The sequence below is a fragment of the Bos taurus genome, chromosome 13 (genome assembly GCF_002263795.3).
Source record: "Bos taurus isolate L1 Dominette 01449 registration number 42190680 breed Hereford chromosome 13, ARS-UCD2.0, whole genome shotgun sequence".
In the NCBI taxonomy this organism is placed as follows: Eukaryota; Metazoa; Chordata; class Mammalia; order Artiodactyla; family Bovidae; genus Bos; species Bos taurus.
Window position 1 is genome coordinate 32860281 of NC_037340.1, and position 18412 is coordinate 32878692.

Below are 18412 nucleotides of genomic sequence, written 5' to 3' on the forward strand. Positions count from 1 at the left end.
CTTTCATGACTGAATGGGTTTGAATAGTAACTTTGTGACATTGGCAAACCGAAGTAAACAATATTAATGAAAATGGGCTTCATCTCAATAACTTGTGTCATTTTTGAACTTTGAGTCAAGAACTCTCATTATCAATAGGCAATTTATGGTTTTGTTCCTAAAGAAACCAACAAAGCAGAGGTCAGCAATTCATTTTCTTAGAGACATTCAGATGACTTCACAGGGAAAAAGTTAGTTTTTCTAAAACTATGAAAATAGATGACAATATGAGAAATGAAAGAATCATCTCCCCCAGCCAAGACAAGCATGTGATACAAGACAGAACCCTTTTCGTCTTAGTCTTTGTCCTTGGAAGTCTATCCCATTCTGCTTTTTTTCCCTAAAATTGGCCTGATCAATAAGGAAATGGCTTGTCTGTCTATGCCATAGAACAGGGGTTCCCAGCTTCCAGTATCTAATGCCTGATGGTCTGAGATGAAGCGGATATAATAATAATAGGAATAAAGTGCGCAGTAAAGGTAATGCACTTGGAAGTGAAAGTGTTAATCGTTCAGTTATGTCTGACTATTTGCAACTCCATGCATTGTAGCCCACAAGGCTCCTCTGTCCATGGAATTCTGCGGGCAAGAATACTGGAGTGGATAGCCATTCTCTTTTCCAGGGGATCTTCCCGACCCAGGGATCAAACCCAGGTCTCCTGCATTATAGACAGATTCTTTACCACCTGAGCCACCAGGAAAGCCCTTGAATCATCCCCAAACCATCCTGCTCTCAGTCCATAGAGAACTGGCCTTCTGCGAAACCAGTCCCTGGTGCCAAAAAGTACTGCTGCCACAGAAGGTCGGGGGGAAGCAATGGAAGTCCACTGTGCCACTGACTTAGCATTGTCCTATACACGAGTCCTGTACATTTGAAATCTTGAGTGTCTGAGATGGGACGCACTTCGGTCTACAATCGAGGTAACCTCGGGATACTATAAGGAATTTGATTTTGCCCAGGAGCATTGCTTTAGGCTTCATATGAAGATTTCCTACAGGAATAGATGACCCACTTGGGATCCAGGAAGCCATTCCTCAATAGACTAACGACTCTTAGCCTTTTGGTTTTAAAAGCGGAAGTACAAGAGCACTCAAGAAAGATGTGAAGATAGACATGGAAATAGACATATGATTGAAACAGTAGAGTGCAGCATGAAAAAAGCCAACTTTATAAATCCAGGAAAATGTGTTAAAGGAAAAAGGCAATGCTTTGTGTGCAACTATTTGACATAAATTGGAAAACAACAGAAATTGAAGAATAAATAGAAGCATCAATTAATCCAATTAACTAACATTTCCTGTAAGTAAAGAATGCACATTTGGAGTAAAGGTCCTGAGGAGATAAGTAAGTGATCCCAGATGAGCTATTGTTAGATATTAGGAGCAGGTTGCATTTTGGAACTGTATGATGAGGAGTGAGAATATTAAGATAAAGAAAAGGAAATCTGAGATGTACCTGCCAGGGCAAATATTACAAAAGTTCAACTAATCGTACTGAAGGAACCCAAGAGATCAGGGGTACAGCTTGCGATGAACCTCATTTGGATTTACGAAAATGACCGCCAGCTCTTCCTGACAGAAGGCAGAATGACCCAGAAAGTCCTTATGGTCCCAAAGGCAAAAGCTTAATTAGATACACCACTTCTAACTGCATAAATCAACACTTCCTAAAGGAAGGAGATTAATTGTAAGGCACACGTTGGGAGGGTGACTTTTGAAAATGCAAGAACTCTGGAGGCTAAACTATGCTACCATTTAATAGTGAGGCTTTTTGGGTGGGCAAATTTCAGGCAGAGATTATTTGTCTCTCTCTTCATTCTACGATGGATACATGTAACTTCTATAATTAAAAATATTTTGAAAGTGTAGGCAATGGCACCCCACTCCAGTATTCTTGCCTGGAAAATCCCATGGACGGGGGAGCCTGGCAGGCTGCAGTCCATGGGGTCGCTAAGAGTCGGACACAACTGAGCGACTTCACTTTCACTTTTCACTTTCATGCATTGGAGAAGGAAATGGCAACCCACTCCAGTGTTCTTGCCTGGAGAATCCCAGGGATGGGGGAGCCTGGTGGGCTGCTGTCTCTGGGGTCACACAGAGTCGGACATGACTGAAGTGACTTAGCAGCAGCAGCATACTTCACTGATCCAAAGAATGAAAGCCATGAGGACATCAGTTCAAGTCACAGCTCACATTGTAAAGTGGTCAGAGGTTAATATATTGTGGCAGATATTCAAAAGATCATTACCAAAACTCAATGCAGAGGGTATTTTACGCTGCTTACTTATTTCAACCTGGTAACAGGTCTCAAAATGACTATGTAATTAAAAGCGTCATCTGATTATAAGCAAAGGATTTTTAAATCTTTGTTCATAGTGGAAGAAGATCACACACAATTGTGTGTGTGTGTGTGTGTGTTACACTCTTCCTCTCATTATGGGCTTCTTAATAGGAGAAATTTTGTATCCTCCCTGAGGTGTGACCTGACCGTGTGGGGGGCCTAATGTCCTTTATGGGATATAATTGTGCTTCCTGGTAATTTTCTACTATGCTAGTCCTGCTGTGGGCATTCCTGATGGCTCCATGTTTAAAAAAAAAAAAAAAAAGACCCTGCAATCCAGGAGACACAGCTTTGATCTCTGGGTCAGGAAGATCCCTTGGAGAAGGAAATGGCAACCAACTCCAGTATTCTGGCGTGGGAAATCCCATGGACAGAGGAGCGCGGTAGGCTACAGTCCATATAGTCACAAAAGAGTCAGACACGACTGAGGGACTAAACAATTCCTGCTATAGGAACCCCTCTGAGAAAATTAGGATTACCCTAGCATGTGTGTTGGTGTAGAAAAACTCCTATCACCCCTGTGAATTTTACAAGAACCAAAAAATTGCAATGCATTTTCTGTGTCCCATGCATTTTATATTCACTTGATAAAAATATAAGTAATCTATTAATTTATGTTATGATACCACAGTGAGGGTGCATTTGATCTACAGTGTTTATTCTAGAGCCTCTCCTGTATTTTCTATTTAAGTCATGAAGATTGGTCTTAACCTAGAAATGAAAGGAATAGGGATGGGGAGAAGTGAGAGGGTGGTGGGGTGGAAGGAGGGAGGGGAAAAGTAAGGAAGATTTTCTTAAGAATGCTTTATTTCATTTGCACGAGACTTTACAAAATAATTGCCCCCCCAAACAAAACATAGTTTAGAATGCAGTGATAGAATTTTATGTTTACTTTAGGAAGCCTGGAAGTGTGTATTTCTTCATAAACTTTCAAAAAAGTATTCCCATTAATACTGGAAATGAATAAGTATGATTCTTTCCCAAGCCTCAGTCACTTTATTTATAAGAAGAGTTTGGACTAAATGGTTCTATAAATATTAACTCCAGCTAATAAATCAACCAAGATTTTACATTTGTTCCTAATTGCTGTGATAGCAATTTCACATGGTTATTTATCCCAGTGACTTTATTTGGAAGGGTAGTTGCTCAGTTGGAGAAGCGGTTCAAAGCCACTTTGAGCTCCGTTATTGCTTAGCGCTGTGGTTACTTTCAAGTCCTATTTCAGTGAGCAAATCTCTCTCTTGCATTTTGTTTAGGAAATGGAGCTATCAAGAGCGGCTTTATATTGAATGGATGAGCATGATTTGATTTCGATTGCCCAACAATATCATATATCATATGTATTATCTATGAATTGTCCTATGGCATAGGATATACTTTCCGCAGCAGATTAATGGAAGGATATTGTTAAGAGGAAAAGAAAAAGGGAGAGAGTACAGGTTTCATCTTTGAGACGTTTCATCTGAAATAGGAGCATGTCAAACATCCCAGGTGCCTGGTACTATAGAGTCAAAAAGCCCTTTCCAGCTGTTTACACTTCAGATGCAAAATGGCAATTTGACAGACTAACCGGGTGATGTGAGCGTCTGCGTAAAAAGGCTACAGACGGAGCATGCCCAGTGCGGTGAGCGCGTCCTCCGCCCTCCCCCTCCAGATCTCTGAAGATAAGCCTTGAACTTTGCACTTGCAAATGTCACTGCATACGTTTTGCACTAGGTTGGTTTTTTTTTCCCCCCCCCCTTAAGGTTCTCTCACAACTAATGTCTTTGAACAATCCAAGAACAGGGAAGATGAGAGGGTCATAAGATGCGTGAAGTTTAGGACGAGTTGATGCCTGTCTTTGGATGCGCTTGAAGTGTTATCTTTAAAGCAATCGAAAGCATCCAAGTGTTTGTTTCCCCTCCCCACTGGGATGGGAAAATAAGAATCTCTTTGGATTGGAGTCCTCCGGGGTAGGAAGTGAAAGCCCCGGAGGCAGAAAGGGACGGAGAAGCGGGGGTTTGCCCAGAGCATGGATGGGAACCGAGCAGGGTTTCTGCGGGGCTCAGCGCGCACTGAGGATCGGTGCCCGCGGCTGCAGCTGCGGACGGGAAAGGCGCTGTCTGGCTGATGAAGGCCACCTGGATCAGGCTTCTGAAACGCGCCAAGGGAGGAAGGCTGAAGAATTCGGATATCTGTGTAAGCTTCAGGGCTTTCGTAGAGGGGAGACGTTATTTTGTCGTTGTTTCTGTCGCTGGTACAAGTGAGGGCTCTCTGGGGCTCCTGTGATTAGTAATATGATGCTGATTGCGAAAGAGGGAGCGGAAGAGAGTCCTCTAATCCTCTAGCTCCCTTTCCTCTGCGGTGGTTTATCTCCCTAGGAGCTCCCCCCGGGCAGGTGTTTTCCCGTAGAAGCCTTTGATGAAATATCCACTTAAAGGGATTGAAAAAGATATGTTGCTTAAAGATTGAGGGAAGCTGGCAGCTGTTGCCTTACAATTTTGTCAGAGGAGGCATTGGGTGAATACAGAGGTACCAAAGGATGCTTAAGATCAAAGAGAGGGTCATCTATGGTAGTGGCGTGTCAGAGAGTTCAAGTTGATAACTCCCTTGACTTTATGTTTGTTGCTGTTGTTGTTTTTTTAGCCTATCTTCTTCCTAATTGTAAATTCTCACTGTAGCTGTGGACTGTTCTTGAAGCTCTCCTTGAAAACGGTGTGTGTGTCCTTCACTGCACTGCACCACAGTCGGTTTAATGATGAGAGAACTTGTTCTGGCTTCCACAAAGGCTCCTAATTGGACCATACGACTTAGGAAGGAAGGGTATCAATAACTTGAATGGCGTAACTCTCCTAGTGAGTGGTCTGCAAACCAAAGCTGGATGTGTGTAGCTGGTTTGCCACCAAAATGGATTATTTTTATTCCTCTTTTCAGGAATGGACAGCACAATCTAGGAAGCTAACTGCCGTGTCAGTGAGACTTTTCTGTGGCCAGCATCATAGACAGAATCTCTTTTAAAATGTCCATTTTCCTCTCCAGGGTTCGGCAGACTCCTACACCAGCCGTCCATCCGATTCAGATGTTTCTTTGGAGGAAGATCGGGAGGCAGTGCGCAGAGAAGCAGAGCGACAGGCCCAGGCCCAGCTGGAAAAAGCAAAGGTAAAACCCTTCCTTCTCTGCCAAGCTCTTTGTCCATTGTGCTGAGTCCATGATGGGCCACCTGCGGAAATTCCTTCTGAAATGTACATCTGGTCTGTTACTGTGCTTCCTTGATTGGCTGTAAAGAGGTACAGGATGTGGAATGTATTGTCTTCCCTTGGTAGAAGAAGGCAGTGTAATACATGAGTGGTCTTGCCTTTTATGTTGTTTTATAATCCAAGCAACTTGTTTCCATGGGTGGATGGTTTATTTAGATGCAGAAAAATGATCCCTGAATATACAAAGAGGAAAAACTGCTTCTAATAGAATTGTTTTGTTTTTCAGGAAACCATTTCTCTGCTTAGAAAAACAAACTTTCTTCAAGCTGATGTTTATTCTCTTAGACTAGAACAATCTTTCCCCTCATTTTTACTCCTTAGGTGTTTTATAATGGTATTTTTCTTATATTAAAAAAAAATGGATTGCATTATGCTTTTCAGAAAGAAAGCAAGAAAGGATTTTATTAATTAAAGATGTCCCTCCCTTTGGAGCTCTTTCTTCTCTATCCTGTAATAATTAAGTGGAAGGGGGACTGGAAACCAAATATGAAACATAGAAGTACAGAATTTAGCTGAGACTGTTTCATTTCACACATTGCCATGATTTGGATTCTTTCTCCCCTGCAGTGGTTCAAATAGCAGCTATTTCTAAAGCATAGACTGCTGTTGTTCAAGTTCAAAGGGCCTTGGTGTGTGTGATACTTGGTAATTTTTAAATGAACCTATTTTAACGAGGTCATTGGTTTTCTTTTGAAAAAAATCACTGCTTTGAAAAAAGAGTAAGTGTTGATCTTGCTAAAAAAAAAAAAAAAAAAGTCCAGGGTAACATTAGAATACTTCTGCTGGCTGCTTCGTCTCCAAGATGAGTAAAATCTCTGTGTGTTGCTATGGGAATCATGGCTTGGAGATGCTGGTTTGAATACATGGACTGCCCTTATGTAATATTCATGACCTCTAGCCCAGCTGCCATAGTAGTTTGCAGAGGAGCTGCCAGGAGACCTTGACTTAAAAAAAAAACAAAAGTACTTCTGGACATCAAAACAGTGTTCTCACCTCAGCGGGCAGGGAAGTCATCTCCAGGTGTGACAGTCTTGACTGCAAAAGGACTCATAAAGGGCAGAAGCAGAAAACTGATAAAGCAAGGTGTGGCCCCGTTGCCACAAACAAATCTGCTCTGCTGAAGTTAACCATTTAAAACATTATGATGTGACAATATGGGTGAGAGTGGTGGACATATGCTAAGTGAAATCAGCTGATCACAGAAGGACAGACGCTTTATGATTCCACTGATAGGAGATATTAAAGTAGTCAAGGAGGAAGGCTCAGAAGGGAGGGGATATGTGTGTGTGTGTGTGTGTGTGTGTGTATAGTTCTGTCTGATTCCCGTTGTTGTACAGAAGAAACCAACACATTGTAAAGCAACTATCCTCCAATTTAAAAAAAAATTTTAATAAAAGAATAATAAAGTAGTCAAACTCCTAGAAGCAGAGGGCAGAATGATGGTTTCCAGGGACTGGAGGAGGAGGAAATGGGGAGATTCCGCAGATAGAAAGTTTCAGTTATGTAAGATGAATAAGTCCTAGAGATCTCTTGTACACCATTGTGTCTAGAATATAGTACAGGCAACAGTTCTGCTCTTCACTTAAAAATTATTAAAAGGGTAGGTTTCTTGGTAAATGTTCTACTGCAATAGAAAAATTACCAAGTTGAAATTAATGAATGTACAACCAATGAAGTTAATTGCCCCAAATTTGTCTTGTAGCTAATATATGATGCAATTTAGAATCTTAATTCTGCATTCTATATTTTGCACCAGGGTTCCAAAGGAAAAAAAAAATAAAGTCAAGGAAAAAAAACTAAATAACAGTTTGTATTCCAGAAATAAGAGTGTTCTATTTGCACTTGTTTATTCGTGTGATTTTTCACATGCTAAAATTAAACAGTTTCTCCGGCTCATATCCCATCATCATACAATCCAGTGTCTTGTAGGTTTGCTTTTCATCAACCACAAAGTCTTTAGTTATTTGTTGGTGCATTTTTGTCTCTCACTGCTGTTTAAATCCTGAGTTCAGTGACACAGCTGCATAGAACTTTTTTTTTTTGTCTTAATTGGAAAATAATTGCTTTACAATGTTGTGTTTGTTTCTGCCATAAAACAACTCGAATCAGCCATAAGTATATTCCCACCCTCTTGAGTCTCCCACCCACTGCCCCCATCCCACCTCTTTAGGTCATCACAGAGACGGGTTGGGCTCCCTGTGTTATATGGCAGAACTTTTTAGTATCTTTCAACCCAGTATGGATCATAATGTTTTCTTTAATCAAGCCAGATTTGTGTTACTTGTCATACAGACTAAAACATTTATAGTTACAAGAGAAGTAGAAGATGAAAGAAAATGAAAAGAATTTAAAACAAAAGCAAAATAATTGAAGGGCTATATCCTATGTTTAATGAAAACAACTTACATTCATTTTTATTCTTTAAAATTAGGCCAATTATCTTAAACCTCTGGATTCAAATATATGAGTTACACTCAAGTGAATGAGGATTTGAATATGTTCTGAAGGAAGAAACAAAGAGTAGGATTTAAGTGTACTTCTGGTTAAAATCATGGTTTGGTAGGTCTGATTTCTTACATCTGATCTTTTTGAAGAAGGTATACAAAAAAAAAGGATCACACATGGGTTATTCATTGGGCTGTTTTTAATCTATTTTCCTCTTCCAATATATCATCATGACTTTGCGGGATCTATTTCAAAATGAAACCTTAAAGTTCAAAAATACATGAAATCATTGTTTACTTTTAAGATAGTTTTAAGCACTTTTTCTAAGCATTTTGAAAGACGCAAATGTTTTTTACATTTATTTTGTGCCTATCATAACATCCTTCAAGTAGAAAGCCTTTGTATCTTGGTGCTTTTAACTCACCTACCCTGCAGATCACTTGCCATAAGTGTGTGCAGTATCAAAAACACTGATCTTTCAACCAGAAACAATCATGGAATCATAATAAAGACAAATGAACTAAAAACAAAAATCCTATGCAAGTGCCTGAAATAAACCTCAGTGGTGTTTTCAGACCCTGGCACTCTGTAAATATGAAATATATTATCCATTAATTGCCTTAAGAATACGCCTATGAAATAAGGTGATTGACAAGGAATGAAACTAGAGAAAATAGCTTTTGAAATTAACTGACCTACATAGGATTATAAAACCTGGCCCTCTGTGCTTTGCATAAACCCCAGTACTTTTCACTACTTCTTTGTTACAGCTTCTCTTAAACTAGTAAACTCTACAGTGAACAGATTCAATATTTATTTTGAGGCAAATAATTCACATGACCTTGTTCTTTAACTTGATGTTTTCTGATCCCACATGCACATTTCGATCTTGTTCAGGTTCTCTGTACTTTGAAGAGCCTGCCCTATTAAATCTGGTGCTCTTTGATATTGCCTTAAAGGCAAATAATATAGGAGCTTAATTTATTCCCACATTGATCTTCTTAGTAGAACAGCTTTACTGAGATATAATTCACTCATTTAAAGTGTAACGTTTTGGAGACTTCACTGGTGGTCCAGTGATTGACTTCACCTTTCAGAGCAGAGGGTACAGGTTCGATCTCTGGCAAAAAGCTAAGACCCCACATGCCTTGTGGCCAAAAAACCAAAATATAAAACAGAAGCAATATTGTAGCCAAGTCAGTAGAGACTTTAAAAATGGTCCACACCAAAAAAAAATCTTTAAAATAGTAAATAAAAAATAAAATGTACAATTCCATGGATTTTAGAATATTTAGTGTTGCAACCATTACTGTAGTCAACTTTAGAACATTTTCATTGTCCCCCTAAGAAATCTCATGTTGTAAATTAGCAGTCACGTGCTGTTCTTCCCACCCACCTCAGCCCTAGGCAACCACTATTCAGTTTCCTGTCTCTATAGATTTGTTGGTTCTGGTTACTGCATATAAATGAAATCATGCAATAGGAGATCTGTCGTGATTGGCTACTTTCATTTAAGTAACATTTTCAGCATTTATTCCTGTTTTCGCATGTATCAGCACTCCATTCCTTTTCCTTGACAAGTAATATTCCATTGTATGCATTTATCACATTTTATTTACTCGTTTATCAGTTGGTGGACATTTGGGTTGTTTCCATCTTTAAGCAAGAACTGGAAAAGGTCAGTTTTCATTCCAATCCCAAAGAAAGGCAATGCCAAAAAATGCTCAAACTATCACACAATTGTACTCATCTCACACACTAGTAGAGTAATGCTCAAAATTCTCCAAGCCAGGCTTCAGCAATATGTGAACCGTGAACTTCCAGATGTTCAAGCTGGTTTTAGAAAAGACAGAAGAACCAGAGATCAAATTGCCAACATCTGCTGAATCATTGAAAAAGCAAGAGAGTTCCAGAAAAACATCTATTTCTGCTTTATTGACTATGCCAAAGCTTTTGACTGTGTGGATCACAATCAACTGTGGAAAATTCTGAAAGAGATGGGAATACCAGACCACCTGACCTGCCTCTTGAGAAATCTGTATTCAGGTCAGGAAGCAACAGTTAGAACTGGACATGGAACAACAGACTGGTTCCAAATAGGAAAAGGAGTATGTCAAGGCTGTATATTATTACCCTGCTTATTTAACTTATATGCAGAGTACATCATGAGAAACGCTGGGCTGGATGAAGCACAAGCTGAAATCAAGAGTGCTGGGAGAAATATCAATAACTTCAGATACGCAGATGACACCATCCTTATGGCAGAAAATGAAGAGGAACTAAAGAGATTCTTGAGGAAAGTGAAAGAGGAGAGTGAAAAAGTTGGCTTAAGCTCAACATTCAGAAAACAAAGATCATGGCATCCAGTCCTATCACTTCATGGGAAATAGATGGGGAAACAGTGGAAACAGTGGCTGACTTTATTTTGGGGGGCTCCAAAATCACTGCAGATGGTGACTGCAGCCATGAGATTAGTTATGACCAACCTAGACAGCATATTAAAAAGCAGCGACATTACTTTGTCAACAAAGGTCCGTCTAGTCAAGGCTATGGTTTTTCCAGTAGTCATGTATGGATGTGAGAGTTGGACTATAAAAAAAGCTGAGCGCCGAAGAATTGATGCTTTTGAACTGTGGTGTTGGAAAAGACTCTTGAGAGTCGCTTGGACTGCAAGGAGATCCAACCAGCCCATCCTAAAGGAGATCAGTCCTGAGTGTTCATTGGAAGGACTAATGTTCAAGCTGAAGCTCCAATACTTTGGCCACCTGATGTGAAGAACTGACTCATTGGAAAAGACCCTGATGCTGGGAAAGATTGAAGGTGGGAAGAGAAGGGGACGACATAGGATGAGATGGTTGGATAGCATCACTGACTCAATGGACATGATTTTAATTAAACTGGGAGTTGGTGATGGACAGGGAGGCCTGGCATTCTGCAGTCCATGGGGTCGCTAAGAGTCGGACATGACTGAGTGACTGAACTGAACTGAATAATGCCATTATGAACATTCATGTAAAAATTTTGCATGGACATTGCTGGGTTCTAAAATCATCATTTTTTTATTGAAAGTTTTTTTTTTTCCTTTTCCTTTTCACTTCCCTCAAAATGATCTTTCCTCTGTGCAGAATTCTGAGTTGAGAAATCTGGATGTGGAAGGCACTGAGGCAGAAATGAAATAGGTTTGGTGTGGCATGCTTAGATAAATGAATTAATGTGAAATTTTAAGTCAATTGTTCTCTTACCAGTAAATATCTATTGTATTGAACTGTATTAGTTACAGTTGATGGGTAGAGGAGGCATTGAAAGGCCAGAACCATAAGGAAAAAACAGACAGATAAGCAAAATATCTCTGCAGAAGGCTTCTAATATTTGTTCAGGGAGAAAAGTTGTGGCCTTAAACCACGCTAGTCAGAAGCAGAGTAGAAGTATTTTGGTCTCCAGACAGACTGCCCCCAGCTGGCAGGAACAGAAAATTCTTCTTGGGGGTGGTGATGGCTTTAAACTATACCTTCCAATATGGATAGATGCAGTTTAGGTTGTAAAGTAGAAACTGGGGAGTGGACAAGAAGGAAAACTTGATAAGCAATGTGAAGAATGGCCAACATTAGGAAAGAAAACATGGAACCTTCTAGAGGAAGGATTAGTTTTCTGAGATCTTGCCAACTTGAAGATGTCTTTTTGTAGTCTCCTATTTAATTACTGCTTTGGCTGGGTATAATATTCATATATGAAAAGCATTTTCCCCCAGAATTTTCAAGACATTGTTTTGTTTTCCTCTGGCATCCAGCACGGCTGTTGTGATTGCCAGTGCCATTCTGTCTCTGAGTGTGATTTCTACATGATTTTCTCTTATACTTTGAGAGCTGTTTGAAATTTGGCCTTGATGTGAAGCTTGTTATTTCTGGTGAGCAGCATTTCATATGAATATTCATTGTGAAGGGCCAGTCTCTTCACTTCTGAAAAGTGTGTTATTTGTTTATTTATTTGTTTTTGATCATTTCTTTCTCTGCTTTCCTTTTTCTGGTTCTCTCATTTGTCAGATGTCTGGTTTGGGTTTTCTTCCCTACTCATTTTTTTTCTTACTATCCTTTTTGTCTTTTTGTTCTGAGTTTTTCTCCACCTTTAACATACTTACTGAATTTTTTGTTGTTGAAAATTTCTAATTCCCAACAGCTTTCCTGTCATTTCCCCTTTTATAGCTTCTTGTCCTCCTTATTCCATGGCTATAATATTTTCTCTTATATCTCTTAAGATTTCTTTTAGGTTTTATGTAATGTGTTTTTTTAAACTTTTAATTGGATTTTATTTATGTATCTGGAGATTTTCTTCAAAAGTTTGATTTTGGATTTCCATTCATAGTTAAGGGTTTCCCAGGTGGCACAGCGGTAAAGAATCCTGCCTGCCAATGCAGGAGACACAAGAGATGCAGGTGTGATCCCTGGGTTGAGAAGATCCTTGGAGGAGGAAATGGTAATCTGCTCCAGTATTCTCGCCTGGAAAATTCCATGGGCAGAGGAGCCTGCAGTCCATGGGGTCATAGGCTGCAGTCCATGGGGTCGTAAAGAGTCAAACACGACTGAGCAACTGAGTACGCAAAGCACATTCATAGTTAAGAGCAAGACATAAAGCTGAGTGGAAGCTTTCAGACTGATGGTAAAGCTTCTTGACTGCTAGTTTTTTATAGGGTAGTGGTGGGAGGGAGTTTCTCTTCATCTGGTCAGTGTGCCCAGAGGAGTCCCTGGTCTCTTTACTTTAATTCTCCCTCTTTCTACTTTGCTAGTTGCCACTGCCTCTTGTTTTCTATATTCTAAGGTTTTGTCTACTTCCATCTCATTGGCTGTCCTAAAGCTATGGGTTTAGACTTTTTTCACACACAGGAAAAAAAAATAGTTTCAGGAGGAAGCATTTGTTCAATTCACCAGGTTTTTAATCTTAGTATTTATCAATAAGCATACTATAGCAGAAGAAAAATGTTTTTCATATTACCTTAGTTTGTAAATGCCTTAGACAGTGGGAGAATCCTATCCAGCTGGAAATATCTCCTACCTGGCCTTTTCAGAAGAATGAATCAACAGGAATGTGTTCATTCACCTTCAACCCGAAGATGAATTTTTATTTTAAAAAACATTAGACATGTTTCTAAAAATGTATCTTAGTGAGAAAAGCATGTGGGAGGTAGGAGAGATGTGTGTATGCCTAATCACATAGTTTCTTAAACCTATAAGATATTGGACACAGAAGTGTGTTCAATAGGGGCAAACCCACTATTGGACAGAATTCAAAGAACATGTGGCAGGTATTAGAGTAGATGGCTCCACATAGGGGGAAAAAACGCATTTAATTGGTACAAAATAAAATCCAGCAGAGAGGTCTCATCATCAAAAACATAAAGTATGGGAGACATTCTTTGGAAAATATTTTAGACTAGATTATTTTCCCACTGCTCACTTTAGTACTGTCTCTTAATTTTTGCGTTGAAAAACCGTCAGCCCTCTTTTACTCATAGCAATTACCTTCCAAATTGTGCTAGAAAATTGGCAAAATATGTCTAATTTCCAACATTGTGAGTTAGTTTGTTGTTCAAATATAAATTAGGTTAGGCTGTAAGAAAGAAAAAGTGTGTGAAAGCCCCATGGACCTGATAGGCTTCTGTGTAGCTCCTAAATATGAGTAGGTAGGTACGATCATATACGTTGGTGCTGTAATTCCACTCATCTCAAATGTTAGTTGACAATAACAGTAATAACGCAGTAATAATGGCACTTACTGAGTGATTACTGTTCATTGTAAACAATTTGAAAGCTAGAAAAGGAAAAAGGAAAGCTCTTCATCCTAGAGCATTTTTAAATCCTCTAGAGCAGTTATCTAGATACAAGTAAATCCCTGATGCTGGGTAAGGTTGAAGGCAGGAGGAGAAGGGGACAACAGAGGATGAGGTGATTGGATGGCACCACTGACTCAATGGACATGAGTATGAGCAGGCTTCAGGAATTGGTGATGGACAGGGAAGCCTGGCATGCTGCAGTCCATGGGGTCGCGAAGAGTCGGACACGACTGAGTGACTGAACAGAGCAGTTACGATCATGTAACACAGACAGTATCAATTTCTTTACTGTCTTTTACATCAGGACAAACTACTCTCCATTCAGTGGCTTAGGTCACAATGATCTTCTGTGCATTACTGGCCTGCTGACAGGTGAGCTGGTGACCGGCTGATCTGGGATGGCCTCTTGCCTGTGTCTGTAGGTTGGCAGCTGTCAGGTTGGGCTGCTCCTCCTCCTCTGGGTGATCTCCCATCGCCAGCAGGCTGGCTGGCTCCTCCTCCCAGTGTTCTCAGGGTTACAAGCACAGAAAGAGAGAACAGCTCCCAGAGGGCAATATTCGAGTCTCTTCTTGTTTCCTGTGTGCTAATACCCTCTGGCTCAAACTCTCAGCCTGTAGTGGGTGTGGGAGGGAATGCCCAGGGCCATGGATTCTGGTGGGTAATTGTTAAAGCCAATTTCAGCAAACTGTCTGCCGCACTCTTCTTTTTTTCTCCCTTCCCTCTGGAAGAACAAATGTCTCCCTACCTTTTGACAACCCTGACTTCCTCCCATCCGCATCTCTCCCTTCCTGTTAGTGCCAACCTGAATTATACCAGCATTAGCTCTCACTTCCTCTTCTGTCATTTCTTCCCCACTTCCTTGAAACCAATTTCTGTCTCTCTTTATTGATGCTCTCTAGCGATGTTCACTGACCTCTTATTAACTGGTCCCTGGACTTCTTTGTAAGCCTTGCCTTTTTTTTTTTTTTTTTTTCATCTCTACTAAGTCTATTTGAAATGATAGGTCCTGGTTACAACACAAGCCTATTTCTATTACCTCTCTTCCTTTTCAGTCTCTTTCACTGTTTCCCTCCACTGAAGTCTGGAAGTTTGTTCCACCAAATGCAACAACCTTGACCTTCTGACTTTTTAAAAATTCATTTTTTATTTGAAGTGTAATTGACTTACAATGTTAAGTTCCTCTGTACAGTAAAGTGACTCAGATATACATAGATATATATTATATAGCTATATATATACACATATTCTTTTTCATATTCTTTTCCATTATGGTTTAGCACAGTATATTGAATATAGTTCACTATGCTATACAGTAGAACTTTATTGTTTATCCAGTCTATATGTAATAGTTTGCATATGCTAACTCCAAACTCTCACTCCTATCCTCTCCCACCCCCACCTTGGCAACCACCAGTTTATTCCCTATGGCCCTGATTTTGTTTCTGTTTCATAAATAGGTTCATTTGTGTTGTAGTTTAGATTCCACATATAAGTGATATCGTATAGTATTTGTCATTCTCTTTCTAACTTACTTCACTTAGTATGATTATCTCTAGTTTCATCTTTGTTGCTGCAAATGGCATTACTTCATTTTTTTAATAGCTGAGTAGAATTCCATTGACCTACTGGCTTTTATCTTTGGAGGCATGACTTTGGTTTTCAAACCAGTGAATTCCTGAGGAGCCACAGCAGAGGCAGAGGGCTACCTAGTAGTGTGTGCTCTGGTGCATTCCTCCTGGATTCAGCTGAAGCAGCTCTGTTATTAATTGTTTTTTTGACATATTGGGACTTCTGTGTAATTTCTTCTTTCAATATAGAATTTCACCTCTGTAACAAGCTTTACATCACTTCTGTCTTTCCTTTTACCATCTCATCCTTCACACTGGTTCATCATCACTTTCATTCTTTAATTCTGTACCTCTGCCCCTGACCTCTCTCCCTAGTGTTAGTATCTCACATCTCCCTTTTTTGGGATCTCTATCAATTCAGCTATTTAAAATTAAGCTACCCAATTTTTTCTTTCAAACCTTTTCTTTTCTGCATTTCTAAAAATTTCTGTTGGTGTTCATGTCATCCTCCAAAACCCACAGACTTAGTTCAGGCGTCACCAGGGTTTTTTTCTATAAAGGGTCAGATAGGAGATATTTTAGTTGCTGTGGGTCATGTGGTCTCTCACAATTACTCAACTCAAGGAAACCTGGGTTTGGATTCCATCTCTGCATAGACTGCTTGACCTTTTGATAAGTTATATGTGATGCTCTTGGTTTCAGTGATAACTGCATGAGCTGGTGCCTGTCCAGTGCAGAGTTCCCAGGCAGGGGACTGGGATGGGCACAGGCAGCTCCTCCTCCTGCCTTCAATGTCAGTGTCTAATGGGGTATCTGTATTAGAAGTGATGCAACTCCTCATTTCATTCCCCTTTCAGTTGTGCAAGGTCACCATATGCCATTGTATATGGATGTTACCAAACTCAGATTTGGCTGCTTATCACTCAAGAATCCACTAAGAGACAAGTGTTGGGTTAAAGGAAAGATAGCTTTACTGAGGAAGCTGGCAATCCTGAGAAGAAAGTGGACTCACATCTTAAAAAACCAACTCTTCCTTGCTGATCAGGATAAAGGAGAGTTTCAGGGCTGTGCATAAGCAGAGGAAGGGAGCTACATGCAGAACCGCAGAGTCAGCTCTGACAGTCATCTTGAAATTGGTCATATAGTGGTCTGATCAGTGTCATCTTGATTGTTCTAAGTAAAGTTAATCTTCAGTTCCAGAGTGGTTCTGTTCCCATTTCCTTGAGGTCAGTTCTCAGAATTATGCAAGACGGAGTATTTCATATCAGGGCTGTAGTCTGGTCATCATGTAGTTAACTTCTTCCGCCTGGTGGGCGTTTCATTCTCTGCCAAACAGCTCAAAGGACATGGCTCAGAATATTATCCATAGCTCCTGACAATAAAGGTCCTTGTCTTTGTTTAATGATGAAACTATTTATTATTTTGTCTTTTTGACCATTTCCCTTTGTATCTACATTTTCTCATGTCTCTCATTAGTCTCAAGTTTTTCTACAGACAAGAGGCAGGCGGAGGGCATGGGGTGGAGAATCTGTCCTGGAAAGCCCTGTAGGGCCCTGCTCTGTTACTCGGTCGCTACCATATTCGAGTTGTTCCTGGCTTGGTAGTGGGTCCTGGGTAACACATCTGTACTGGCTGCTGTCCTGTGTAACATTTGCACTATCACATGATCTTCACAGCTCATTGATGAGGTCCAATTGTGCCCCTGTCCATCCCCAGGACTGAGGTGGTGTCCTGTCCCCAGCACTAGACTGTAAGCCTCTTGAAAGTAAAGGCAGAGGCTCTATGTTTCTTAAAGGGGCTTCCCTGGTGGCTCAGATGGTAAAGAATCTGCCTGCAATGTGGGAGACCAGACTTCAGTCCCTGGGTCAGGAAGATCCTCTGGAGAAGGGAATGGCTACCCACTCCAGTATTCTTGCCTGGAGAATTCCATGGGCAGAGAAGCCTGGCAGGTTTCAGTCCATGGGTCACAAAGAATTGGACACAACTGAGTGGCTTGGGCTTCCCTGATGCCTCAGTGGTAAAGAATCCATCTGCCAGTGCAGGATATGCAGGTTTGATCCCTGGGTCAGGAAGATCCCCTGGGAAAAGAAATAGCAACCCTCTCCAGTATTCTTGCCGGGAAAATCCCATGGGCAGAGGAGCCTGACGGGCTACAGTCTTTGGGGTCACAAAAGGTCAGACATGACTGAGCAACTAAACACGTGTTCATGCTGTGTAAGGACACTGTAAGGACAAGCTTCTTCATCTCATGGTTGCAGACTCCTGCCTCTGTTATCAAGAGCAAGTTAACAAATGATGCTCTCTTGTTCTTCTCATGGGCTCTTTCCTGAGTAACACTTGAGTATTTTAGGAATAAAATTACACGCCGTTCCTTCTTTCTTTATGGTTATATTTATCTTGGCAGTCTACCCAGGAGTGAGTTTTAAGTTTCTTATGGATAAGAGTTACATGTTTAAAAGAGAACCTGATACTCGAATTCAACACTCTCTTCCAGTGGATTTATGGTTTTTATTAATGGAAGTTCTAGGAATCTGAGGTTTGCCCACATTCAAACTGCGTTCTGGTGTAAGAACCCTTATAAAGACTGTTAACATAATACAGACTTCTGGCAGTTTCAAAACCATAAATGGATTGGGAAAGGATTATTATAAACTTTGCTGCTCAAGTGTTCTTTTTTGTCAAGAGCTGTAACTGAACATCTTTGTGATATCTTTATAAACATAGCTATAAATACATGATTCTTCTCTTTTTCTCTCTATCATATATGAACGGGGAATAACACAAAGACCTTTAAGCACTTAAAATAGACAACGTCTCTCTGCTCTTGAGCTTTTGCCCTACCAAGAGCCAAGTGAAAGATGTTGCAAACTGTGAAAGAGCAGAATTTGTTCAATTAGGAAACATTTGATGGGTGGTTTTGTGCTTTTGAGCTAGGAGCTAGAAGAAGGGATATCAGAGAT

General features: G+C 40.3%; 1 protein-coding gene across 9 annotated transcripts in view; it reads left to right on the forward strand.

Annotated features, from left to right (window-relative positions):
* Positions 1 to 18412, forward strand: part of CACNB2 (calcium voltage-gated channel auxiliary subunit beta 2) — a 425950-nt gene that overhangs the window by 291704 nt on the left and 115834 nt on the right. For 7 of the 9 annotated variants that reach the window (XM_059892406.1, XM_005214152.5, XM_005214150.5 and 4 more), the window contains 1 exon segment: positions 5398 to 5517. In XM_059892406.1, coding sequence (XP_059748389.1) covers positions 5398 to 5517 — 120 coding nt within the window. 9 annotated transcript variants of the gene reach the window in all.